Source organism: Capsella rubella, unplaced genomic scaffold (genome assembly GCF_000375325.1).
Source record: "Capsella rubella cultivar Monte Gargano unplaced genomic scaffold, Caprub1_0 scaffold_1, whole genome shotgun sequence".
Taxonomy (NCBI): domain Eukaryota; kingdom Viridiplantae; phylum Streptophyta; class Magnoliopsida; order Brassicales; family Brassicaceae; genus Capsella; species Capsella rubella.
The window spans coordinates 10,053,233-10,078,814 of record NW_006238923.1 but is presented as its reverse complement, the minus strand read 5'-3'; the positions used below and the strand labels follow the sequence as shown (position 1 = coordinate 10,078,814).

At 36.0% G+C, this 25,582-nt stretch overlaps 8 protein-coding genes and 8 non-coding genes across 17 annotated transcripts; 7 read left to right on the top strand and 9 right to left on the bottom strand.

The window, feature by feature from the left end:
* The first annotated feature begins 452 nt into the window (after positions 1 to 452).
* On the top strand, positions 453 to 4,307 carry LOC17897448 (probable methyltransferase PMT24). Its single transcript, XM_023789084.1, has 9 exons — positions 453 to 587; positions 1,137 to 2,077; positions 2,185 to 2,334; positions 2,423 to 2,693; positions 2,772 to 2,882; positions 2,975 to 3,149; positions 3,238 to 3,507; positions 3,596 to 3,790; positions 3,885 to 4,307. The coding sequence occupies exons 2-9, from the start codon at positions 1,175 to 1,177 to the stop codon at positions 4,111 to 4,113; spliced, it is 2,304 nt and encodes a 767-aa protein (XP_023644852.1). The 5' UTR covers positions 453 to 587; positions 1,137 to 1,174; the 3' UTR covers positions 4,114 to 4,307.
* Positions 4,308 to 5,599: 1,292 nt separating this feature from the next.
* On the bottom strand, positions 5,600 to 5,687 carry LOC111828815. The gene has a single exon (XR_002832575.1). It is a non-coding gene; the product is annotated as a small nucleolar RNA Z196/R39/R59 family (small nucleolar RNA).
* A 46-nt stretch (positions 5,688 to 5,733) lies between these two features.
* LOC111828811 lies at positions 5,734 to 5,818 on the bottom strand. Its single transcript, XR_002832571.1, has one exon. It is a non-coding gene; the product is annotated as a small nucleolar RNA Z195/SNORD33/SNORD32 family (small nucleolar RNA).
* Positions 5,819 to 5,879: 61 nt separating this feature from the next.
* LOC111828775 lies at positions 5,880 to 5,965 on the bottom strand. The gene has a single exon (XR_002832536.1). It is a non-coding gene; the product is annotated as a small nucleolar RNA snoR4a (small nucleolar RNA).
* A 43-nt stretch (positions 5,966 to 6,008) lies between these two features.
* LOC111828774 lies at positions 6,009 to 6,099 on the bottom strand. The gene has a single exon (XR_002832535.1). It is a non-coding gene; the product is annotated as a small nucleolar RNA U31b (small nucleolar RNA).
* An 877-nt stretch (positions 6,100 to 6,976) lies between these two features.
* Positions 6,977 to 7,556, top strand: LOC17898334 (auxin-responsive protein SAUR61). The gene has a single exon (XM_023776869.1). The coding sequence runs from the start codon at positions 7,058 to 7,060 to the stop codon at positions 7,478 to 7,480; it is 423 nt and encodes a 140-aa protein (XP_023632637.1). The 5' UTR covers positions 6,977 to 7,057; the 3' UTR covers positions 7,481 to 7,556.
* A 657-nt stretch (positions 7,557 to 8,213) lies between these two features.
* On the top strand, positions 8,214 to 8,781 carry LOC111828564 (auxin-responsive protein SAUR63-like). The gene has a single exon (XM_023776808.1). It carries the CDS (start codon positions 8,295 to 8,297, stop codon positions 8,715 to 8,717), a length of 423 nt encoding a protein of 140 aa, XP_023632576.1. The 5' UTR covers positions 8,214 to 8,294; the 3' UTR covers positions 8,718 to 8,781.
* Positions 8,782 to 10,068: 1,287 nt separating this feature from the next.
* Positions 10,069 to 10,659, top strand: LOC17897960 (auxin-responsive protein SAUR67). Its single transcript, XM_006305709.2, has one exon. The coding sequence runs from the start codon at positions 10,158 to 10,160 to the stop codon at positions 10,575 to 10,577; it is 420 nt and encodes a 139-aa protein (XP_006305771.1). The 5' UTR covers positions 10,069 to 10,157; the 3' UTR covers positions 10,578 to 10,659.
* Positions 10,660 to 11,504: 845 nt separating this feature from the next.
* On the top strand, positions 11,505 to 12,090 carry LOC17898508 (auxin-responsive protein SAUR63). Its single transcript, XM_006304490.2, has one exon. It carries the CDS (start codon positions 11,581 to 11,583, stop codon positions 12,007 to 12,009), a length of 429 nt encoding a protein of 142 aa, XP_006304552.1. The 5' UTR covers positions 11,505 to 11,580; the 3' UTR covers positions 12,010 to 12,090.
* Positions 12,091 to 12,237: 147 nt separating this feature from the next.
* LOC17896697 (F-box protein At2g16450) lies at positions 12,238 to 13,811 on the bottom strand. The gene has a single exon (XM_006304793.2). The coding sequence runs from the start codon at positions 13,784 to 13,786 to the stop codon at positions 12,455 to 12,457; it is 1,332 nt and encodes a 443-aa protein (XP_006304855.1). The 5' UTR covers positions 13,787 to 13,811; the 3' UTR covers positions 12,238 to 12,454.
* A 1,042-nt stretch (positions 13,812 to 14,853) lies between these two features.
* Positions 14,854 to 15,529, top strand: LOC17899969 (auxin-responsive protein SAUR64). Its single transcript, XM_006304422.2, has one exon. The coding sequence runs from the start codon at positions 14,923 to 14,925 to the stop codon at positions 15,346 to 15,348; it is 426 nt and encodes a 141-aa protein (XP_006304484.1). The 5' UTR covers positions 14,854 to 14,922; the 3' UTR covers positions 15,349 to 15,529.
* A 690-nt stretch (positions 15,530 to 16,219) lies between these two features.
* On the bottom strand, positions 16,220 to 16,307 carry LOC111828814. The gene has a single exon (XR_002832574.1). It is a non-coding gene; the product is annotated as a small nucleolar RNA Z196/R39/R59 family (small nucleolar RNA).
* A 47-nt stretch (positions 16,308 to 16,354) lies between these two features.
* On the bottom strand, positions 16,355 to 16,439 carry LOC111828812. The gene has a single exon (XR_002832572.1). It is a non-coding gene; the product is annotated as a small nucleolar RNA Z195/SNORD33/SNORD32 family (small nucleolar RNA).
* Positions 16,440 to 16,499: 60 nt separating this feature from the next.
* LOC111828776 lies at positions 16,500 to 16,585 on the bottom strand. The gene has a single exon (XR_002832537.1). It is a non-coding gene; the product is annotated as a small nucleolar RNA snoR4a (small nucleolar RNA).
* Positions 16,586 to 16,627: 42 nt separating this feature from the next.
* Positions 16,628 to 16,718, bottom strand: LOC111828772. The gene has a single exon (XR_002832533.1). It is a non-coding gene; the product is annotated as a small nucleolar RNA U31b (small nucleolar RNA).
* Positions 16,719 to 20,533: 3,815 nt separating this feature from the next.
* On the top strand, positions 20,534 to 25,164 carry LOC17897317 (protein MEI2-like 5). 2 transcript variants are annotated; one of them, XM_006306725.2, is made up of 12 exons: positions 20,534 to 20,658; positions 21,432 to 21,579; positions 21,665 to 22,104; positions 22,209 to 22,367; positions 22,457 to 22,573; positions 22,692 to 22,843; positions 22,930 to 23,018; positions 23,105 to 24,002; positions 24,084 to 24,168; positions 24,247 to 24,315; positions 24,409 to 24,591; positions 24,735 to 25,164. In XM_006306725.2, the coding sequence occupies exons 2-12, from the start codon at positions 21,453 to 21,455 to the stop codon at positions 24,810 to 24,812; spliced, it is 2,397 nt and encodes a 798-aa protein (XP_006306787.1). In that variant the 5' UTR covers positions 20,534 to 20,658; positions 21,432 to 21,452; the 3' UTR covers positions 24,813 to 25,164. The 2 variants fall into 2 exon arrangements, with proteins under 2 accessions (XP_006306787.1, XP_023645334.1); XM_023789566.1 differs by lacking the exon at positions 20,534 to 20,658 and adding an exon at positions 20,737 to 20,959.
* Positions 25,165 to 25,582: the final 418 nt, after the last annotated feature.

Here is a 25,582-nt window from a genome sequence, read left to right as displayed (position 1 = left end):
TTTTGTTTATTTTATTTTATTTTATTTTTGATGTTTGAATACATACGCTGATGAAATAATTTTTGCTTTATAAAATGGACCATTCAAATAGAAAAATATGAACCACAAATTTCTCAATCTATCTCACAGAAACAATATGATCATAAAACTGGGCCTAATGGGCCTTGTCATCACAAACTTTAGTGTTTGCCACAGTTAAAATGATGACGTTTCAAGTGCGAACTAGAAAATATGTCCTCGAGTCTTACATAGCTGCTATATGTCGGTGACCGACGCGGGTTTAGTTAGTGAATAAACAAAAACGTTTGCAAAATAATTAATTTTTTGGGTGTGAAATCAAAATCAGATCCAAATTTCTGGTAATTTAACACCGTAACTGTGGACAGCAACTAGTAGTAAGATTTTGCTCACTCCACCACTTGCTCTTGAGGTATATAAAAACTTGTCACATCTACTGGGATCATCGTTGTATCTTACTGTCTCTCGTTTCTTCTACTAGATCCCGATCTGGAACTTTCTTTACTCTGTCTCTCTGCTCACAAAGTTGCAATCTTTGGGGAGATCTGAGGCAACCCTTTTCTCCTCTGGTTAGTTCTTTTTTAGTATCTCTCGTTTTCTCTTTAGATGTTCTTGCTTCTTTTTGGGTATCTCTGCTAATGCAAGATTCGGAAATGATCCAAGAGCTTTTCTTGTTGTTAGTTTGACGTCTTACTGATGTATGCTCTTGATTTTTTGCTTAAAGTATTGTGCTTTGGGTTTGACTCATGTCTGATTTGGTCGTTTACGGTGTAAATCGAGTGAGATTTTTCTGACTTGGTTTAGATCTGCAATGTTTGGTTTTACATTTTCTATATTTAGTATCATATGGTTGGTCATCCCGTTTAAGCTCAGAAATTGGACTTAACTAGTCAAAAGAAACAAGCTCAAGTATGAGAGTAGTCATTAGTTGATTGTGACTACAATAGTTTGATATCAATTGTATACGAATCCAATAGTATTTGAGATCTTCCTTTATTCTCTTGTTAATAGTTTGAGCTGGTTAACAGTCTTTTAATACGGCAATTAAAAATCAAACCTTTTGGTAATCTTATTGGTCACTAATTTCATTGTATTCTCTTCGTGCAATTGGTTTGCAGGTGCATGTGACTAGGGGTCGAGCCGTGGGTTTAGGAACATGGCAATGGGGAAATATTCTCGTGTAGACGGGAAGAAGTCATCGGGATATGGCTTAACCATTACCATTGTTTTAATTGTTTCTCTATGTTTGGTTGGCGCCTGGATGTTCATGTCTTCATGGTCTGCCCCAACTGAGTCCATTGACTTCTCTGCAAGCGAGACTTCAAAAGATGTAGAAACTAGTACTAAGAGTGATTTCAAAAGTGAAGAAGTTGATCGAGGTTCCAAGACTTTTCCGGATGAAAAGAACGAGGAAACTGAGGTTGCGACTGAGAGTAATGAAGAGAAGACTGATCCTGAGAAATCTGGTGAAGACAACTCTGGTGAGAAAACGGAGTCAGTTGGGGAAAAAAAGGAATTTGATGACAAAAATGGTGATGGGGATAGAAAAGATGGAGAGGGTGAGAAAGATACGGAATCAGAAAGTGATGAATCCAAGCAAAAAGAGAAAACACAACTAGAAGAGAGCTCAGAAGAAAACAAATCCCAGGAGAGCAATGGAACCGAAGAGAATGCTGGTGAATCTGAAGAAAACACCGAGAAGAAGTCAGGAGGTGAAACTGAAGAGAGCACTGAGAAGAAGGATGTTTTCCCAGCTGGTGACCAGGCTGAAATCACAAAGGAGTCGAGCACTGGAAGTGGGGCTTGGTCAACCCAGTTGGTTGAATCTCAGAACGAGAAGAAAGCTCAAGTGTCTTCAATTAAATGGAAAGTCTGCAACGTGACAGCTGGACCAGACTACATTCCTTGCCTCGACAATTGGCAAGCTATCAGAAAGCTTCATTCGACAAAGCATTATGAGCATCGTGAGAGACATTGTCCCGAGGAAGCTCCACGCTGCCTTGTTTCTCTACCTGAAGGGTATAAGCGATCCATCAAGTGGCCTAAGAGCAGAGAAAAGGTAAGAATATTCGAATATACATATTAGAAAGACAAAAACCTGCTTGTGCTCATATATGTTTCTTTGTTAATGATATCTATTAATTATTCTGTTTTGTTCTGCCGCAGATCTGGTACACCAATATCCCTCACACCAAGCTTGCAGAAGTCAAGGGACACCAAAACTGGGTGAAAATGAGTGGTGAATACTTAACATTCCCTGGTGGAGGTACTCAGTTCAAAAACGGTGCTCTTCACTACATTGATTTCCTCCAAGAGGTACAACTTACTATTGATTGAGATTTCAATTAATGTTTACACAACTTTCATGTTTGACTATTGACGTTATTATTATATGTTCTTGCAGTCATATCCTGATATTGCGTGGGGAAATAGGACCCGTGTTATATTAGATGTTGGGTGTGGGGTTGCTAGCTTCGGGGGATATCTTTTTGACAGAGATGTCCTTGCTTTGTCATTTGCACCCAAAGACGAACACGAGGCACAGGTGCAATTTGCTCTGGAACGCGGTATTCCTGCAATGTCAAATGTTATGGGAACCAAGAGATTACCTTTTCCAGGATCTGTTTTCGACCTTATCCATTGTGCTCGTTGTAGAGTACCTTGGCATATCGAAGGTAAAAAGTCTCCCATATTGTAGTGTAAATTAGTCTTTCTTTTGCTCAATGAATAACTTGTTTTCGTCTGAACTGAAGGTGGTAAACTACTTTTGGAATTGAACCGTGCATTGAGGCCGGGTGGTTTCTTTGTCTGGTCAGCGACTCCAGTCTACAGGAAGACCGAGGAAGATGTAGGCATATGGAAAGGTTGGGAAATATGTTCGCTTTTGTTTGGCTATAAATAGGGCTTTCAAAAATAAATTTAACTAACTTGCGAGATGCTAATCTCTGTTTTGTAGCTATGTCGAAGCTAACAAAGGCAATGTGCTGGAAACTGATGACGATTAAGAAAGATGAGCTGAATGAAGTTGGTGCTGCCATTTACCAGAAGCCAATGTCAAATGAATGCTACAACGAAAGATCTCAAAATGAGCCACCTCTCTGCAAAGACTCCGATGATCAGAATGCCGCCTGGTAGTTTATCTATTTCCCTTCTGAGACCAATTGACACTTTACTAGTAACCCAGTGCAGTTCTGTTGCTTACATATTTGTTTGATACAGGAATGTTCCACTTGAGGCATGTATGCACAAGGTAACAGAAGATTCATCGAAACGCGGAGCAGTTTGGCCTGAAAGATGGCCTCAAAGAGTGGAGACCGTTCCTCAGTGGTTAGATTCTCAGGAAGGTGTATATGGAAAACCTGCACAAGAGGATTTCACAGCAGACCATGAACGCTGGAAGACTATTGTTTCAAAGTCATACCTTAACGGTATGGGAATTGATTGGTCTTATGTGAGAAATGTAATGGACATGAGAGCTGTCTATGGAGGGTAAGCAAAAGCTTATACAATCTTTCATCAAAACAAATTTAACTCTATTGATTAATTTCTAATGAAATCTTTCTCTTGTGGGTTTCAGTTTTGCTGCTGCATTGAAGGATCTGAAATTGTGGGTGATGAATGTAGTTCCTATCGACTCACCTGATACACTTCCAATTATATACGAACGTGGTTTATTCGGAATCTATCATGATTGGTGTGAATCATTTAGCACTTACCCTCGGACTTACGACCTTCTCCATGCTGATCATCTTTTCTCTTCACTGAAAAAGAGGTATATATATGTACATTATGCATCCTCTTTTTCTGTCCGATAAATAATTTGGGATTCCAAACTCTGATGCTATGTGTGAACGAAATCCCTTTAGGTGCAACTTGGTTGGGGTAATGGCTGAAGTAGACCGGATTCTTAGACCAGAAGGAACTTTTATAGTAAGGGATGACATGGAAACGATAGGAGAAATTGAGAAGATGGTGAAATCGATGAAATGGAATGTAAGAATGACACATTCGAAAGATGGAGAAGGATTGCTCTCTGTTCAGAAGTCATGGTGGCGTCCTGAAGAGGTCGAGACTATCCAATCAGCAATAGCTTGAGAGATCAAGGATACGAAGAAGAGTGGTTAAATATAGTTTTATGAGTAAGTTGTTTCTCTTACGATCCAATTGATTGTTTCTTACATGTATTAGTCGAATATTTGTATCTCTTTTTGCATTGAAGAAAGTTGTATACATTATACAAGACAATTGTCTCAAAAAGTGTAATCTTATAATCAGCTTTTGCATTGGTCCTTAGCACCCCATAAAATCCTACTACTAATTATTGCAGCAAGCACTTTCCTGTGTGTAAGATGTAAGATGCAACCTTTCTCTGTGTAGAGTTTCAGTAGCATAAACATCTTCAAATGCTTTTGACACAACTATCAAATTTTAACATGCATAATCTAACGGCTTCACATACCAATACAAGCTTTGCAGAATTCATCTCCATAATCCATTGAAACAAAAGACATGGACTCTATCTGGACACTAGCCTCTAACAATAAAAAGCATTACTCTTCGACATTGATTTGCTGCTTATCATTCGAAGGATTATCATAGAATCAATGATCATACATAAGGACTTTATACATCCAAACCGGATTTTTGTTTTTACAGCCTTGGCCTCCATACATTATGCATCACTTATTATGGATTCTCAAAGCTCCTTTAGTACACTTGCATTGATTATCGGATGGCTTTTACTTCGACATGTATGCCATGGCTCAAGCTTTACCCCAAAATGAGGTATACTTTTTACTTTCCTCAGGAAAAATCAGAGATACTGAAAGACAAGGGAAAAGAGACAATTGTAGACTTGCAGTGATAGTGGAATGGAAAAGAGACAATAATGTGTCAAAGGTTTTGAAACACTCTAGCTTGAGAGTAAAGGTCATTCAAAGAGAACACAAGTATCAGCCGAAACCAAGAATGTGTATCACATTTTGTTCAAAAATCATGTCTTGTTTATATTTCGGGTCAAAACAAAAGATTGGAGTAACTCTCGTTATCATATAATCATACAAGTCAGAATGTTAAATCACATAAGAATTCTGATACAAACTCCATCTAGTCTAATAAGCACTTGTGACTTTGATATTCCAGTAGTAAATCCCTTCAAAGCTCTTCCCTCTCTTACAAGAACTTGTCAATAAAACACGGATCAATAAGATAGTTGACATCCCCTTAAGGCATCATATGAACGACAGAGATGGTTCAAGAGATTATCCCCATGGAAGCAACTTCAATACCAAGAGAACCAAGTCAATAAAACCTACAACAAGAACAATGTAAAAGACGAGATGATACGAATAAAATCTAAGAATGGGTTAGGGTTAAAACCAGAGATTGATAAAAGATAGATGTAAACAGGTATAAAAGTAACAGGTAGCTTATGGTATAAGAAGCTAACAGTGTCGCAAAGCCTGATTTCACTTTCTGCCTAAGAAAAACGAAATGTCCAAACACATTTTTTCAACTTTGGACATCAGATACCGTAGGCATTCTCCCAAAAACAACACAACGAGATAGAAAAGTGAAAACTTGCAATCTCAGCCGAAAGATGGTGATCTAGTGATTTGATAATCATTGTATAATCATTGAACTTTGACATAATTTCATCATTGATTGCAGAAAACAAAGGACTCAAAACAGAACAACCGAGAAGACAGGATACAGAAGAGGTCAGATGGTAGTGCATGTCATTGTATCAACACTGTATTTCAGATTTGCAGACGTATGGAATTATATCCTCATTCCTCTATTAAAAAGGTCAAAACTTTGAATCAAATTTATAAAACTGAAAACACAGAAACAGAGAATTTGGATCAGAAAATATGGCAAATCACTCACTCTGCCGAAGCAGATCAGACTGGGTGTCACAAAACATTATTGCCATTTCATCATATCCACTAGACTAGATTCTAAGAACAAGAAAGAAAGTGTTTTGAGAAGAATCAGACAAAAATAGTCAATCACCATATTACATTCCATCGTAATGGATGCATTTTAAGACTGGGGCGACAATTTCATATCATCCCTTTCCTCAAATCTGAGCTAAACGAAGAAACACTTGCAGAGACAAACAACCTAATTCACCAATAACATAACTACACAGAGCATCGAGGGTTTATATAGAAGAAGAAGACATATGATACGATTGACACAAAAGACCTAAACCAGACCAAGACATGATTCGAAGTTGAGTTGAGGAGGACCCTCGAGGTCTCTCTCTGTACTTTGACTCTTTGAGGTTGTCAGCAGCGACGGCCTCATTTATATAGAGGCTGTTTGATTTCAAGATGTAGTAGCTAATAGGGTTTTCGGTTCACTTCGGTTTATTTCGGTTGTACTTTTAATTCAAACCGGTATTCCAAAAAATTTCAATTCATTTCATGAGAACATGAGTGGACGTATCCACATGTATGATCTCCACATCTTTTTTTCAGCTTCAAAATGTCTTTTGCAACATTGATTCATATACCACTCACAATCTCACATGTTCATGTTTCTTTTCATCATGTTGTAAATGGTTTAATCCACAAATTGATGTAGCAGATATGATTTGATTACTAATTACAAATAAATGGAATTGTAATACTATTGGACAAATAGGCACCCACTAGCACATGTCTTTAATCTTCATGTTTAAATTGAATTGTAATACCACTGTATAAGACTCGAACCCACATCCACATGGTCATGTCCTCTCAGGAGAGGTTTGTAATCCACAATTTGATGAGGAGACAAGACTACTTACTAACTTTGGACCCCTTATGATCACATACAACAAAGACAGACCTGGACGCATGTGTTCTCTTTGGTATGGTTGCTCTTAATAAACTTATCTTAACTCTTAATAGTTTCTCCTTATATATATAATCAAACAACCCCTATTGGATTCTTCATCAACCATAACTTGTATTCAGAGAGTTATAAACAACACAGCTTAATTACAAGTCTCTTTTCTCATTCCAATCTAAAAAGCTTTTCCTTGGAAATAATGATGAACACTAAGAAGCTCATGAAGATGGCCAAGAAATGGCAACAGAGAGCAGCCTTAAGCAGGAAAAGAATCTCATTTCAGAGATCAGTTTCTACTACCAGCAGCTCAACAACAGCTTCAGAGAAGGGTTGTTTTGTGGTTTACACATCTGATCAAATCCGCTTTGCGTTTCCAATAAGTTACCTGAGCAACTCTGTTTTCCAAGAGCTCTTGAAGATATCTGAAGAAGAGTTCGGCCTCTCCACGGAAGGACCAATAACCTTACCATTCGATTCAGTTTTCTTGAAGTATCTGATCAAACTGATTCAAAGACGAATGGATGGAGATACAGAAAAGGCTCTGTTAATGTCAATCTCTAGTGCAAGATGTTCTTCTTTACCAAGTTCTTTTCAACAACAAGAACAACTGCTTGTATTTTAGAGAATTACAGTGTATAGCAATTTCTTTGTTTGTAAAGATTCCACTGTATAAGATTAGACAGATTATGTTAGAAATACAAAACCATTTATTTATCTCTCTATTCAGCACTGTCTCATCAAAATCAACGTTTACTGTAAACAAAGACAAATGAGATACTTCGACATCACTTGTTTTGACTGTTTTACTCAAAACTGTTTTGCCCTTAAAACTTAAAAGACATATAAAGGATGCATTGACTAGAAGTAATACAAGACATGAGATGTTTGTATGATCTAAGCTTAACCTATGGAATTGTGAACTGTAGCAGGAATAGTTTATTCACTTTCTTTGTATCTCTTCATCTAAAAAATTTGTGACTCACATATGATTTAGCTGATAGACAGCTAACCAACCTGGGACCCTTATCATAACAAATAAAGATGTACAGAGTTTGGTATTTTTGGCTTCTCTTGTATGCATAACGTATCAGTACCTAAATCTTTTCGTATAAATGTCCATATAGGATTCATACCCACATGATCATGTCTTCTCACCATAAATTATATAGTCCACAAGTTGATATGGAGGCATAATTGATTACCAACTTGGGAGGCCCTTAGTGTTCACATAGAGTAGAGACATAAGCATGTGTTGTGTCTGGTTTGATTGCTCAGGAGCTTGTTAAAAAGCCTATCTAATAGTTTCTCCTTCTATATAATGAAACAAGCTTATGGTATTCTTCATCAACCAAAACATTCGTTTAAAGAGCTCTACAAACAGAACTTACAAACCTTCTCCTCCATTCTCACTTTCCGATCTAAATCTTTTGTTTAAAATGATGATGAACACAAAGAAGCTAATCAAGATGGCCAAGAAATGGCAACAAAGAGCAGACTTAAGCAGGAAACGAATCTCACTTCAGAGGTCAAGTGCTACTACTAGTAGCTCAACCGCTACAGAGAAGGGTTGTTTTGTGGTTTACACGGTGGATAAGATCCGCTTTGCTTTTCCAATAAGTTACCTGAGCAACTCTATTGTCCAAGAGCTCTTGAAAATATCTGAAGAAGAGTTCGGTCTCCCTACGGAAGGACCAATCACATTGCCATTTGATTCGGCTTTTCTGGAGTACCTAATCAAAATGATCCAACGAAGAATAGATGATGATACAGAAAAGGCTCTACTGTTGTCAATCTCTACTGCTAGATGCTATTTGCAACAACAACAAAGTAGAATTACTCAACAGTTGCTTGTATTCTAGAGTTTAGCAAAAAATTATGTGTTTTGTAAAGTTAATATAGACAGCGCATTTCAGAAATACAAACTATTCTTATTTTGTCTCTCTTTTAAGTTGTCTCTCATAAGTAAAATCAAAATCAAAATCAAAAGAAACTTCCTTTCAAAAGGTTAAAAAGAAAAACATATAACTTCAAAAGTCACATTTTGTGACAGTTTCATATAAATCTCAGAAATCTGGAAGCCAAAAGTTTCATTCACTATAATTACACTGAACATCCCACATGTAAAGCCACACAAGAAGAAGGACTGCCAATATTTTCAAAACATCGTTCTGCAGATTATGTTATAGAGCTCATCACCAAAAGCCAATATTTTCCTGCAGCCAGGCTTACAGGTTTGTTTAAGCTTAATAGTAAAGAGTTCACATTCTCACCCTCAGCGCTCTTAACGGAAGATATCATCAATTTGAAACGGTCTGCCTTTAAAATATAGATCAACTGAATCCTCTAAGGTTTAACACTTTTCTTCTTGTAATTGATTATTTACTGATGTGGAGAATCAATCTATTGTTTGGTTCTTTTTTTCTATAGGGTCTACACAATTATGCTGGAAGATTGAACACTATACTAAAACTTGTGAGAGATTATAAGCACAATATGAATTCAATATCCCTGGGACCTCATCGTTAATCTCATGAACCTCATGATCCAAAGAGAAAAATCAAAAGAACAATCCACAAGCACAATATGAATCTTCAGGTTCCTAAACATGAGGTTATACCCTACTTGAACAAGACCCTAATGTTCCTAAATGACTACTTGAGTGTATGCAGCTCATCCTCATGGTTATGGTGCGTCTTAGGCTAAGTTTTACCAAAGTCCAAAGATAAACTTTGTGTCTGTATGTATGTACTTGTTCTATTTTGATTGAAAATGTTAAGTTTAGTCTCTACAAAATTTCTGATGACATTTTTTTCCTGCAAAGTTTAAATTCATTGCTGTTGTTGAAACTTTTTCACTCTATGTAACAACTAAAATTTCTGCAGGTTTTAACTTCTCTGGCGAGAACATCAAAGGGCCTACAAGTTCTACATCCTTCATTCACTAGCACATGTCTATGTGTTTAAATTGAATTGTAATACTAATGTATAAGACTCATACCCACATCCACATGGTCATGTCTTTTCAGGAGAGGTTTTTTATCCACAATCTTATGAGCAGACAAGATTGGTTACTAACTTTGGACCCCTTATGATCATATACAACAAAGACAGGCACATGTATTCTGTGTGGTATGGCTGCTCTTAATTTTATCTAAACTCCTAAAGTTTCTCCTTTATATATAGTCTAACAAGCCTATACGATTCCTCATCATCCAAACTTGCATTCAAAGAGTTATACAGCACAGCTTGATTACAAGTCTCTTTTCTCATTCCAATCTAAAAAGCTTTTCCTTGGAAATAATGATGAACACTAAGAAGCTCATGAAGATGGCCAAGAAATGGCAACAAAGAGCAGCCTTAAGCAGGAAAAGAATCTCATTTCAGAGATCATTTTCTACTGCCAGCAGCTCAACAACCGCTGCTGAGAAGGGCTGTTTTGTGGTTTACACATCCGATAAAATCCGCTTTTCGTTTCCAATAAGTTACCTGAGCAACTCTGTTTTCCAAGAGCTCTTGAAGATATCTGAAGAAGAATTTGGCCTCTCCACCGGTGGACCAATCACCTTGCCATTCGATTCGGTTTTCTTGGAATATCTCATTAAATTGATACAACGACGAATAGATGGAGACACAGAAAAGGCTCTGTTAATGTCAATCTCTAGTGCAAGATGTTCTTTACAACAACAAGAACAGAGTAGTCAACATTTGCTTGTACTTTAAAGAATTAGAGTGTATCAATTTCTGTGTTTGTAAAGACTCTACTGTATTAGATTAGACAGATTAATACAGAAATACAAACTATTACTTATGTTACTCTTTTTGACTATCTCCAAAATCAACCTTCATTCTAAACAAATTAAAATGAGATAACTTTAACAACACTTGTTGTGACCGTTTAATCAAACTGTTATGCTCTGAAACAATCTGTCAAAAAAAAAAAAATGGTGCAGAAGCTAAAACTATCATTTATGTCAATTCACTATCCTTATGAATCACTTAAAAGTAATACAAGACTAGATAAGTACCAACGAATTATGTTTGTATGAACTAAGCTTAATCTATCTCAAAGGAAATGTGAAATTTTGTCAGGAATAGTTGATTCACTGTCTTTTTTAAAGGACCTACAAGCTATTCATCTTTGCCTCAGTACTACTCACTAGCACATGTCTTTCTTTGTATCTTTTTATTGCATCATCAATTCTAACCACATTTCTGTCTTTGATTTCAAAAAAAGACTTGTTGTCCCCTGAGTAATAAGTACTTGATCTATTATCTTTGTGACTCACATTTGATTTAGCTTATGGACCACCAACTACGGACCCTTACTGCTACGAAACAAAGCTGTACAGAAGGACGAATATAATTGGCATTTTTGGCTTCTCTTCTCTTGTGTGTGTAACCTATAAGATTCATTCCCACATGATCATGTCTTCTCATAATAAGTTGTTCAGTCCACACTCCACAAGTTGATTTGCTGACTTAATTGATTACCAACTTGGGACCCTTATGATCACATAGATTAGAAACATAAGCATGTGTTGTGTCTGTTTAGGTTGCTCAGAAAGCCTATCTAATCCCCCTAATAGCTTCTCCTTCTATATAATAATGAAAGAAGCCTTTGGTATACTTCATCAATCATAACTTTTATTCAGAGAACTCTACAAACAATTCTTTTCTCTTTCTTTATCCATATCTCTTTGAATCAAAATATTTTTCCAAGAAAATGATGATAAACGCTAAGAAGCTCTTGAAGATGGCCAAGAAATGGCAACAAAGAGCAGCCTTAAGCAGGAAAAGAATCTCATTTCAGAGGTCAAGGGCTTCTAACAATTTAACTGCTGTAGAAAAGGGATGTTTTGTGGTTTACACAGCCGATTTCATCCGCTTTGCTTTTCCAATAAGTTACCTAAGCAACTCTATTGTCCAAGAGCTCTTGAAGATATCAGAAGAAGAGTTTGGTCTCCCAACGGAAGGACCAATCACATTGCCATTTGATTCGGCTTTTCTAGAGTATCTCGTCAAACTGATCCAAAGACGAATGGATGGAGATACAGAAAAGGCTCTGTTGATGTCAATCTCAAGTGCTAGATGCTCTTTGCAACCACAAGAACTGCAAAGTAGTATTACTCAAAAACAACTGCTTGTATTTTAGAGTTTAAGTCTAGTTATATGTTTTTTCATAGTTTAAAGCAGATTAGATAGACAGATCATTTCAGAAATACAAATTTTTGCTTTGTCTCTCTTTTAAGTTGTCCTGTCTTATCAAAATACAAAATTAACTTCCGTTTAGATGGAGACTTTCATCTAACTTAAAATCACTTCTTTCAACAGTTTCCTGTAAATCTCTGAAATCTTCAAGTCATTCTGACAAAAAGTGATCTAGCTGCTAAAAGGTCATTCACTATAATTCATCGATAGTTCATATGACAAACAAGACTGAACAACAAACAAGACTGAACAAGAACAAGAGATGTTAATAAGTTATTTATAAAGGCGAAAAAAAAAAGCATGATAAGAGATAAAGAGCACAAAATGACATGCTCATTGCTTTCACCTAACTCCAATGAATCATCATATCTTCTTTCCCTTGTCTCTTGTCACTCTGAATCTGAATTTGAATAATTTGAATCCTCAAAGGATGGCTTGAGCAGTTCTGAATCGTTAACATGAAGATCTTCTACGTGGTTCACAACGGTGAGAACGCTACAAGGTTTCTTAAACGCTTCACCGAAACCTTGGATTTCAACACGTTGGAGAGTGTTCTGTTCGGGACTGAAGTAGAAAACATAAAACGGTTGTTTAGGTGTATACTTGCGCGTTGAAAACACAATTTCACCCGAAGCAGTCACTCCAGCAATGGAAACCTGGCGACGGAAAAATATACCATCAGTACTCCAGCAGTATGCATGTTTCGACCACTCCTGTTTCTCAACATCCTCCAGAACCCAAACATGCAGCTCATTATTGGCAACAGCGTTGAGATTTTCCTCCAAATAATCGTCGACATCCAACTCAAATGTAGCAGCCTCATAAAAGTCGAAATCATCCTCCCAAAACACCACAGCTAGTTTTCCTTTATAGTCTACCAATCGACAAAACCTTTCTACGCAAATAAAGCTGAATTTCTCAGACCTAACATCAAAGCAAACTACCACATAATCAGACAATCCTTCATGAGCATCATTATCACAATCAGATGTGTCACCTAAGTAATACAGAACGCCATTGATGCAAACCCCATCACTCTTAATCTCATGTCGAACTGAACAATCAATCTTTCTCCACTTCATATCTCCAGCTCCAAAAGTAAGAACACTATGATGACCAGGACCAGATGGATAAGCCATAAACAACGCCTTGTATTGCTTGTCAATCGGATCAAACCCGAAAAAACTATACGCCTTTCTGTAAGTATACTTTTTAGGTAAGACAGCATAATGTCCTGTGTTGGGGTTACAAATCACAGGTCTACCTTGGTATCGAGAACCATGGAAATAGATCAAGCCAGAGTTGTAGCCACATGAGAAATACTTTATGTTACTATAATAATCGATATCTATACTGGCTGGAGAAAACTTCTGCACATGAGACTCAGCGGATGCTACAAGAGTAGTCGACGACGTTGATTTCTCAAATGGATTCTCGAGCTGAGGCAAGGAGAAGAAGCTCCACATACCATACCCTTTGGCTTTACCTTTGTCGTTTCCGTTTTCCCCGATGGCGAACAAGAGGCGCGGCTTAGCTAAAGACTTGGCCATGAACAACTCCTTGAAATATGAGCTACTCAACGTTGATGCCCATAGCTTCGACACGCAATGAAACCTGGCGACTGAATTTGCAGGCAATCTCGACAAGATCTCCACCATGAAATCAATCGGTATGGAAGGTGATGAATTCATCATTTTCCGATCCAACGACAAAGGTGACATTTCCGAAACTTGTTAGGTTATCGAGGCGGAGCTGAAAGTTTTTGTGAGGATCAGAATCTGAGGCTGCGATGCTTTTAGTCCATTAAGTGAAACTACGTCGTTTACACAGAAAAAAATAATAATAAACGGGCTACCCATTTCCTTTTGATCAAACCTGCTAAGCCCGTTTAGGCCCATTATAACATCAGTTGTCGTTAACAAAAAAAAACATATCATCTCGTTAAACTTATTAATCATTTTTACAAATTAATCTAAAAAGTGTTTATCATGGAAAATGTTGCAGTCGCATCAAGTCAAATTTCACACACACTAACTAAATGCCTTATTATACATCAAACCATCTCTGGAACAAGAAAACTGTGAAAAGGCACAGATAGTATACAGACTGCATTAGAACATGCCCTTTGACCGATCTGATCTCAATAAAAATATGAGCTTTTTAGCAGGAATGTGAGAAGCCTACATGTTTCTCATTTTTTGGTTCATCTCACATGTGTTTCATTGTATTGATCTATATGATCATTGATTTTAACCAGATTTGAGGTTCCCTGCTTAGCTTGATCTAATATTTGTGTGACTCACATTTGAAGTAGCTAATGGATCGATCAACTAACCACCATGGGGACCCTTAAGCAAACATGAGTTTGGGTTTTTGGCTGCTCTTGTCTTCAAGACTTGTCTTGTCTGCTTGACAAGTTCTCAACTACTCATTATATATATATCTATATAATGTTACAACAGCCTCTTGCTGCATTATTCATCAAAGTCTTGGTACCTAATTCTTGTCATAAAAATGTCCATATAGAATTTTCATACACACATGTCATGTCTACTCAATTCTCACAAGAAGTTGTATATAGTCCACAAGTTCATTAGCAGACATGATTGACTAGCTACCAACTTAGGACCCCTATGAGTTATGATCACACTGAGTAGAAACATAAGCATGTGTTTGTGTCTGGTTAGGTGTTTGATAGCTTATCACCAATTCATTTCTAAATCTATTAATTTCTCCTTCTATATAAATACAACAAAGCTTATAGCATTTTTCATCAATCACAGCTTGCACTAATACAAAGGTTTCTTCAACACAACTTTCAAGTAATATATTTGTTTGCTCTCTTTCCAAGAACAAGATGATCAACACTAAGAAACTACTCAAGATGGCCAAGAAATGGCAACAGAGAGCAGCTCTCCACAGGAAAAGAATCTCATTTCACAAGTCCACAGCTACTACCAGCAGCTCAACCGCTGTGGAGAAGGGATGTTTTGTAGTTTACACGGCAGATAACAAACGCTTTGCTTTTCCGATAAGCTACCTGAGCAACTCTGTTTTTCAAGAGCTCTTGAAGATATCTGAAGAAGAGTTTGGACTCCCAACGGGTGGACCAATCACCTTGCCATTCGATTCGGTTTTCTTGGAGTATCTCATCAAATTGGTACAACGACGAATCGACGGAGACACTGAAAAGGCTCTGTTAGTGTCAATATCTAGTGCTAGATGTTCTTCACAATGCTCGTTGCAACTACAAGAACGGAGTCAGCAATTGTTAGTATTTTAGAGTATTTGATACCATTACAAAGCTATTTGTAAATATGCTAGCAGTTATTTTACACTGGAACACAAAACTCTTTACTGGTCCATCACAATATATAGTGGTAACTTCGCCTCTTGTTATGTATAAAGCTAGGTTTCTGTAGGTCTTCGTGACTTCAAATTCGATTAGCAATCATGAATTCAAATTCCACTTCAAATCAGCTAGATTACAATCTACTTCCAAAAAGCAATCATGAATTGAAATTCCATTACAAAGAAACTGGCAAGATTGCCTGCAAAGAAAACATTGAGGTTTCATTGTGTCCATGGTTTTATTTCAGCTTACATTCATAACGAATAGATACCAAAAGAAAATAGAGGCTTTGGCTATCAACTTCATGGTTAAATTATGGAGGTTAAATTATTTTGCTACTAAGAGATTATGCAGTAACTAAAATACAAAAATGAGAAATTTCTTTATTTATATTTGGGGTCATAAAGACTTGGTATTACAATTACAATTCAATAAATGACAGTAGGTGTTCTTCAAAAAATTGAAGAAGATCGAATTAGTAACCAGGATATCGACTTAAGAATCCTCTTCCACGCCAGAGATGCAAGCGAAACATAACCTGCATAAGTACGAACGTAACAGTAACACTATAAAACACGACAGATATAGGGAGACAAAAACCTAACCAGTTGATAAGTAGATGTAAACAGGTATAAAAGTAACAGGTAGCTTATGGTTATAAGAAGCTAACAGTGTCGCAAAGCCTGATTTCACTTTCTGCCTAAGAAAAACGAAATGTCCAAACACATTTTTTCAACTTTGGACATCAGATACCGTAGGCATTCTCCCAAAAACAACACAACGAGATAGAAAAGAGAAAACTTGCAATCTCAGCCGAAAGATGGTGATCTAGTGATTTGATAATCATTGTATAATCATTGAACTTTGACATAATTTCATCATTGATTGCAGAAAACAAAGGACTCAAAACAAAAACAAACAAGAAGACAGGATACAGAAGAGGTCAGATGGTAGTGCATGTCATTGTATCAACACTGTATTTCTGATTTGCAGACGTATGGAATTATATCCTCATTCCTCTAATAAAAATCAAAACTTTGAATCAAATTCATAAAACTGAAAACACAAAAAATAGTGAAAATGGATCAGCAAATATGGCAAATCAATCACTCTGCAAAAGCAGATCAGACTGGGTGTCACAAAACATTAATGCCATTTCATCATATCCACAAGACTAAATTAAAGAACAAGAAAGAGAGTGTTTTGAGAAGAATCAGACAAAAATAGTCAATCACCATATTACATTCCATCGTAATGGATGCAAATTAAGACTGGGGCGACAATTTCATATCATCACTTTCCTCAAAGGTTGTAAGAGAATCACAAAGATAAAACTAATCTGAGCTAACGAAGAAACATATAGACACAAACAACACCTAATTCACTAACAACTAGCTCATCATCGGAAGAAAAATCAAAACATTATCAGTGTTTATAAAATGCCGTCGTTGAATTTTTGGTTAAAGCTAGAGTTAGGGTTTTCCCTTTATATAGAAGCAGAAGACTGCTTAGGTTTTTAGGGTTTCTCTATTCAGCACCGCTTTACATATGGATCTCGGCCTATGTTTAACTTACATCTACGATACTATAGGCCCAATGTAAGGCCCATAATTCAGATGAAGACTGACACACCAATAGCAAAAGAGGCGATAAAGAAGGAACTTATGAAAACACAGAAGTGATGGTTGGTGATGCAATGCTCTGTGTTTACATGAAAAAAAATCAAAATCAAACACGAGAGCCTCAAAGATCATGGCTCAATGCAGTGCTCTGCTCCTCCAGAAGTGACTTCTGTATCATAATTTTTTCTTTGCTGCTCTCTCTCCCAAGGTATAGATTCCAAGGTTGCTCGTTTCTTTTCTGGTCCCCTTGTTTAAGCTAAGCTGTGTAAGTATTTCAGCTTAGCTCGTAGAAGAATGTATATGCAGTCCCAACAAATACATCCAAACTAAACTCTGCATACGTCAAATGGATGTTTGTGGCATTGTGTGTGTGTTGTTCTTACTAGGAAGGAAGTTAGGAAGTTTATCTATATATTTGAATCGGTCATGTGTACACAATTGATTCTGTAGATATATATATAATTGAATTAAGTTTGCAAAAGAACAAAGAGTGTGATATGGAATTTGATTCACAGCTTCTAATTTTGTCCTCTATTGGGGCCAACAACAAAACTGAAACCAACCTACGATGTAAAGTAATTTATTTAAGTACAAATGTATGATTGTAGTTTGCGTAATCATTTTAGAACCACAAGAAAAGAAAAGAAGAAAGGGAAACATGGAGGATAATAAGGATTTGTATTCTATGACGCAAAGCAAACGAGAAGGTCTTTTAACTTTACACTCGACGTCTTTCAGACAATGACTCTGTTTGTTTATACCAAACCAACCCCTCCCTCTCTTTTGTTTGTCTCTCATCAAACCAGAAATAATGTACGTTCTGTTGTACTAATACTATTTGTTAATTTCATTCACACTTGAGCTTAACTTGTACAATATATATATCTAGTCTTCAAGGATATTTCAATAGAATTGGTTCAACTAACTCTTTTAACCAAGCAACCAAAAAAAATATAATAAGGTACAATTCGAACCGAATCGAACACAACTAGTTAGGACACATCTACAAGTGACGCCCGTACGCAACTGTCATATATGAGATTCGTAAGTCAATGTCCTAATAATCTTTTCAAGAAATTCAATGATCTAAATTTCCAAATATGTAATTATATTTCCGGAGAAAAGTACAAATATTCCAAGTTTTATTTACGTCACACCGGAATTTATATATTTTAAACCATATAATATATAAACGACCATGTCAAAATTGGACTTCATAATATTTATGAATTCAGTCGATATTTTCTTATAACAAGATTGAATCAGTCAGTGCAGTTTACAATATGTTGTTCTTTTCTCCAAATAAAAACAACTCTTTATCACTTAACGTAAAAAACAGAAACTTCATTTTTATATAAATTTCTACTATACTATATAAATTAATTTAAAAACTAATTTGAGTCATTCAAAAGGTTACTGATGTTTATCTAATGAAGAGATTCATGGTAGCATTATGGCATATGCTTCAAGATTATCCTGACGTGGCTTCGCAATATCCTCTCTTTTTCTTAACATCACCCAAGCCGTAAAGCAATATCACTAGCAAAATTGTGGATCAGATTAATTATATATTAAAAAAAAAACTATAAGCCTATGATGTTAATTTAAGTGAGCCTATGATGTTAACCCCTTAATTATATAATCTTTTTGTATTCTGTACTATATAGTATACATTATAGCTCTAACGTGAAGAAATCAAACTAGCAATAAATAATTAAATTAAATTATTAAGGGGGTCCAGTTATATGAATGTAGTGTGGTGTATATATCTTTACCTATTTGTGATAAACTAGTCATTATGCTGACTCGGTGATATTAATTATTTCGTATTGAATCTCACTAATTCTCTATTTTACATTCTTTTAAAATAGATATATATATATATATATATGCTATGTCTATTTCCTCTTAACATGTTTTAAATTCATTAAACAACGTAACTATTCAAATCCGTGAATATTATTACATAGCATCACGTATCAACGTTTAAGTTTTGATATATTGATATCCGGAAGTAAGGATAATTGAAGCCAATTTACATAAGCATTATTTTCATATTATGTGGACGATGATGACTTGACATCACAATTGTTATGTTATGGGACTATAAAATATATGTAAAATATATAGAAAACAACATTATCCAAGTCACTTTTTATGAAAATCTTTTCGACTTTTCCGACCTCTCCGCGTATAATTTGTCATGTTATGATACGTTCGATGCTATAGTATATACTAAAACATGGATATATCCATTTCAATCATTGATTATAAGATATGGAAAAAATAATAAACTAGTGAGTAGGATAGTATGTTTTGAAATAAATTTCATCAAACCAACTACACATCTTAAAGATGTCGCATTACTTGGGTCAAATGTATAGTATAGGTCTATTTCGATACATGATTGGGTATGGTCCGTATGGCGTAAGATCAATGCCGAGTGATTCTAGTAATTAACTAGTACTTATTTGTATGTATTTTTACGTGAGATGTTACACTAAACTACATAAACTAGTTCGTCGTTGACTTACCCATCCGTTCGTTTATTCGACAACATGTATTGGTAATTTACTTTTGGATAATAACAATACTCAGTCAATTAAGCTAAAAGACATATACTTAGGTTCCGTTTCTATCCAACTTGGGGATATAAAATAATGTAAGAAGCTACGACGAATTTATGGGTATGATTGGAAACTTTCTAAAGCCATCATCAATTATATATAGTTTTAAAGGATGACCTCTTAATTGACATACTTACTATTCGTGTGAAACTTACAAAACATTATCATATTAACATTACCTTATATTTGCTCAAAACATAAACTCTCTAACTGTTAGTCTGTTAATTTACTTTTTCTTATTCTAATATGGATAAAAACTCTTTTGTAAAAAAACATGTAAACCTGAGAAAACAAAATACAGAAAAAAAACGAACATAGATGACAATTCCGTATGGATACATTGTACATGTCCAAAGAATCTGAAATATTTTAGTTGGTATATCCATTATTATCTCATTACATTAGTTAGATAATAAACGTGTATGGTAATAAAGAAAATGCATATTAGCATTACCAGTTAGATACGTTGACAACATAATAAGATAAACACTATTGTTTAGATAGGATTAAAATATGTTTATGGATAGAGTTACTTATTATTACTCCTATGTAAAAAGATGGATGATACAATAAAGAGAGATAAACACGGAAGTGTCAAAATCAAAGCATACTTGTAAAAATAAAAATGAAAAAGGATCGGACTCAAAATTGTATTTAAATTCAGTTAAGAAAAAAAAACCTCTCTTTCTTTAGTCCTTTAGACACATCAATCATTCTCACTACTTTCTCTCTGTTCTCTCTGATATTTTTTTATTTTATTTTTTTTATCTCTCACATTATTGTTTCTTCTCTCTCTCCCTCTCTCTTTCTATTAAACCCCAAAAAAATAATTAAAAGAGACAAGTCCAAATTTTCTTCTTACTTCATATTTTTTTTTTTTCTTTTTTGCTTGGGGGAGGTTTTATTTTTGTTTGGTTGGTAGAGATTCTCTCTTTTCTTCATCGTGGTTTGTATCGTGATCATCGTCTGTGTTGGTAACTGCACATTTTGAGGTATCAACTCTCTCTCTCCCTTTTTCAATTTCCCAATTCTTTTTCTTTTGAGGTACACAAACTTATTTTGATTTCTGGGTTTTTGATGTTTTTTTCTTTCTTGTAGTCAATCGATTGTGTTCTTTCTTTTTCAACTGAAATTTCCACACTTTGTTTCTGGGTTTCGTCTGTAAAGTCTAAACCCCTTCTTAAAGTGTTTCTTCTGAATTTTTTTTTTTGTTTTTGTCGGCGATTTCGATCATTAGTGTTTCTTAAAAGGTTTAAGCTTTTTGATGATCGGAGCATAGAACTAGCTAATTCGGTTAGTTTCGTTTGTTACCAAGCAACCTAGTTCTGTTTCTTTGATCTTTGGAGTTGTCCTCTCTTTTTTTTTTGTCTAATCATTTTAATTGCTCAACGATCTTCTTTTTCTTTTTTTAATTCTGATTTCCATAAATTTGCGACTTTTTAGTATTGGTTTAGTCAAATTGCTCAGCTTTCTTCAGCAGCAAAGAAGAAAAAAAATATTTATTTTCATGCCCCTTTTGTATGTAAAAGATTATTTTTGTTGGTTTAAGGTTTTGATTTCGTCCTTGGATCAATCTTACTTGCTTGCATGTTAATTTTCCTACACATGACCTAAGATTTCAAATGTGTTGTTCACTCTTATATCTTGATTAATAAAGCATATCTGATCTGTGAGACTTTAATGTATATGGTTCTAGTTTGAATAGGATTATTATAAAATGTGAGCTGATGGGTTTGTTTTTCTTAATTAAAATACGAAAAAGCAGATCAAAGAAAGAAGTTGCTTAATGGATATACCACACGAAGCAGAGGCTGGAGCTTGGGGGATTCTCCCTGGATTTGGTCGTCACCATCATCCTTCCACCGATGCTACTTTGTTCTCCAGTTCTTTACCTGTTCTTCCCCATGGAAAATGTAAAAACGAGATCCCTTCATCATTATTATATATACATATCTTCTTTCTCTCTTTTGCTTTATATGTTTGCTTTTTTGTTTGCAGTGCAATTGAGTGACAACAGATATGGTTTCTCACGGATTGATGATAGTGCTGTTTCTCGTCCTAACAAGTTTCAAGAAAGTGTTGATGACATTGAATCTCATTCTATTGGAAACCTGCTTCCTGATGAAGAAGATCTATTGACTGGGATGATGGATGAACTTGAACTGAGCGAGTTACCAGATGCTGATGATTTTGATCTTTTTGGTAGTGGAGGAGGAATGGAACTTGACACTGATTTTCGGGAAAACATGAGCATGAGTGGTCCTCCAAGATTGTCCCTTTCAAGTCTTGGTGGAAATGCAGTTCCGCAATTCAATATTCAAAATGGTGCCGGGACAGTTGCTGGTGAGCATCCTTACGGTGAACACCCCTCGAGAACTTTGTTTGTCCGGAATATTAACAGCAATGTAGAGGACTCTGAACTCACAGCTCTCTTTGAGGTATCTTCAACGAATATTGACCTGAAACTGTTGGATTTTTTATAACAAACTTACAGACACTGATGGGTGATGTTTTTTTCCTCCTCCTTTATGTGATGTGGCAGCAATACGGTGACATCAGAACGCTGTATACTACTTGTAAGCATAGGGGATTTGTCATGATATCTTATTATGACATCCGTTCTGCTCGAATGGCTATGCGGTCTTTACAGAATAAGCCATTAAGACGGAGAAAGTTGGATATTCACTTCTCAATTCCTAAGGTTTGCTAGTGGTTCTTTTTAATACTGTCAACAATTCTTGTAGCAGCTCTAATTTGCTTCTATTGTACCTGTTTCCTCTGTATCTGTAGGATAATCCATCTGAGAAAGATATGAATCAGGGGACATTGGTGGTTTTTAACTTGGATCCTTCAATTTCTAATGATGACTTGCATGGAATTTTTGGTGTACATGGCGAGATCAAAGAGGTGATAGATATCTTTCTTTTTATTTTTTCATGACAAACATAGTGTATTTGATATTGTTGAGCTGGTTTGAAAGAAAAAACATCCATTTTAAGTACTGTTTTTTCCTCCCAAAAAACAGATAAGGGAAACACCACATAAGAGGCATCACAAATTCGTTGAGTTTTATGATGTTCGAGGTGCTGAAGCAGCATTGAAGGCATTAAACAGGTGTGAGATTGCTGGAAAACGTATAAAGGTTGAACCTAGTCGCCCTGGAGGAGCTCGTCGAAGGTTTGCTTCTTTCTTATATCTGCCTCATACAATAGTTAATGCCATTATAATTTTTTTTTACCTCTGACCGTTATTTGATCTGCCAGCCTGATGTTGCAACTTAACCAAGACCTTGAACATGATGATTTGCATTACCTACCAATGATTGGTTCACCCATGGCAAACTCTCCTCCAAGTGAGTATATTTCTATATGCTTCCCTTTAAACGAAATTGTAAATTTTGACATCCTCAAAGGCTAAAACTGTTTGATTTGGTGGCAGGTAACTGGCTGCTGAATAGTCCTGTGGAGGGTAGTCCGCTTCAAAGTGTACTTAGTAGGTCACCCGTTTTCGGATTAAGTCCTACAAGGAACAGCCACTTGTCTGGTTTGGCGTCTGCTCTAAATTCACAAGGACCAAGCTCGAAGCTTGCACCCATTGGCAGGGCTCAAATGGGTAGCAACGTCTTCCAACAGTCATCGCATTTGTTCCAAGAGCCAAAGCTGGATAACAAGTACACAGGAAATCTCTCTCCTTCTGGTCCGTTACTCTCAAACGGAGGTGGAATTGAGACGTTGTCAGGTTCAGAGTTTCTCTGGGGAAGTCCTAACACACGCTCTGAACCTTCAAGTTCCTCGGTTTGGTCAACATCATCCACTGGGAATCCACTCTTCTCATCTCGGGTAGACAGGTCTGTTCCATTTCCACATCAGCATCAAAATCAAAGTCGTAACCATCATCACTTCCATGTTGGGTCTGCACCATCTGGTGTTCCTCTAGAAAAGCATTTTGGATTTGCCCCAGAGTCTTCAAAGGACCCTTTGTTCATGAACACTGTTGGTCTTCAAGGAATGAGTGGAATGGGTCTCAACGGTGGAAGTTTCCCGTCTAAAATGACAAATAATGGGATCCTTAACCCTGGAAGCATTGCCGAAAATGGTTTTTCAAGTTACAGAATGATGTCTTCACCGAGATTCAACCCCATGTTCTTAAGCAGCGGTCTAAACTCAGGACGGCTCTCCTCCGGCTTTGATGGTTTGTATGAAAATGGAAGGCCTCGTAGAGTTGAGAACAATTCAATGCAGGTTGAAAGCAGGAAACAGTTTCAACTTGATTTGGACAAAATTCTTAACGGAGAGGATTCTCGGACTACCTTGATGATTAAAAACATTCCAAATAAGTAAGCTTTTCTTTCTTTATTGTTACGTCTATGATACAGCCAGATTCCTGATCTGAGTGTCTTTCATGATGTTATTAACAGATACACCTCAAAGATGTTGTTAGCTGCGATTGATGAAAAGAACCAAGGAACTTACAACTTTCTCTATTTGCCCATTGATTTTAAGGTAAAGATTCATTAGTGATTCAAAGTTACGAGTTCAGTAACTGATACAACACACGGTAAGTAACTGTTTGGTTTGCAGAACAAATGCAATGTTGGCTACGCTTTCATCAATATGCTCTCTCCAGAACTCATCATTCCATTTTACGAGGTATCCTTCTCTCTCCAATTTCCTTTTAAGATATTGTTATCTTTAGTTAAGACCACTCAGAATAAAAACTAACAGAAATTTCCATTTTCGCAGGCATTTAACGGGAAGAAGTGGGAGAAGTTTAACAGTGAGAAAGTAGCTTCACTAGCATATGCTCGGATACAAGGAAAAACTGCCCTTATAGCCCATTTTCAGAACTCAAGCTTGATGAATGAAGATATGCGTTGTCGTCCAATTATCTTCGATACCCCTAACAATCCAGACTCTGTTGAACTGGTAAAAACATAACTCTTTTGGTCTGAAACAACTACAAATCCTGATGATCCCTAAGGAAGTTAATACTGCCTGCATTTTAGCTAGAGATGGATCTTTTGACTTCTTATTGGTTTAGTTTTTTTTTTTGTTTTGCTGTTTTATAGGCTGTTGATGAGGAAACTAAGAATGTGGATATCCTTGACTCTCTTAAGCTCGATGATGATGCCAGAGAGAGAAGCTGACACAAGAGTTAATTAAAGAAGACTCAAGTGTTGTGATATGGCTGTTTTGTTTCGAAGTACTAATTTTTAACCGTACATATTGGTGAAAGGCAGAGTTTAACTGATGCAGCACCCTGCAGAGTTTGTTTTCGATTTGCAGGTTTGAAATGCTGCCTGCAGCTGTGGGAGTACTTACTCTGTTTTTTTTCTTTTTTTTCTTTCTTCATGTGTTTTTTTTTTGCTTCCATGGAGTATATGTAAAAAAAAAACCATGAATACTCGGTTTTATGTGGGTATTATGTTGTAACTCTTGTTACTTTCTATTATATATAAGCTTTGGCAATTTGTACAGTAAGAAAAAGAGTACTCTCAAGTCTTATGTGTTTTTTCTTGATAGAAGTCTTTGTTTTCTTCACAAGTCATGATTCTTACAATAACATTAGAACTAGGTAATACACATTATTACAAGAGTAGAAACAACCACTTTCAGACTTTGCGAGACTGCAAAACCATTACACAAGTTGGATTCTTAGAAATTATTATAAACACAGTAGAAAGAAAGAACATTATTTGAAAGGCTGAAACTGAAGGTGTTATGTCGGCATCAAAAACTGGCTTGTAACTTTGATATTTGGCAAACAAAAACGAAACAAAAACAAAAAACAATATTTTCATATTTCTAATTATATTTTAAAATAGTTATCTTTTGATCGACATGAAATTTTGTCACGTTCCCATGAATAAGATAATGCTAAAGCTGGCTGACATGGAATCCAAAGTGGGGGTGGGAT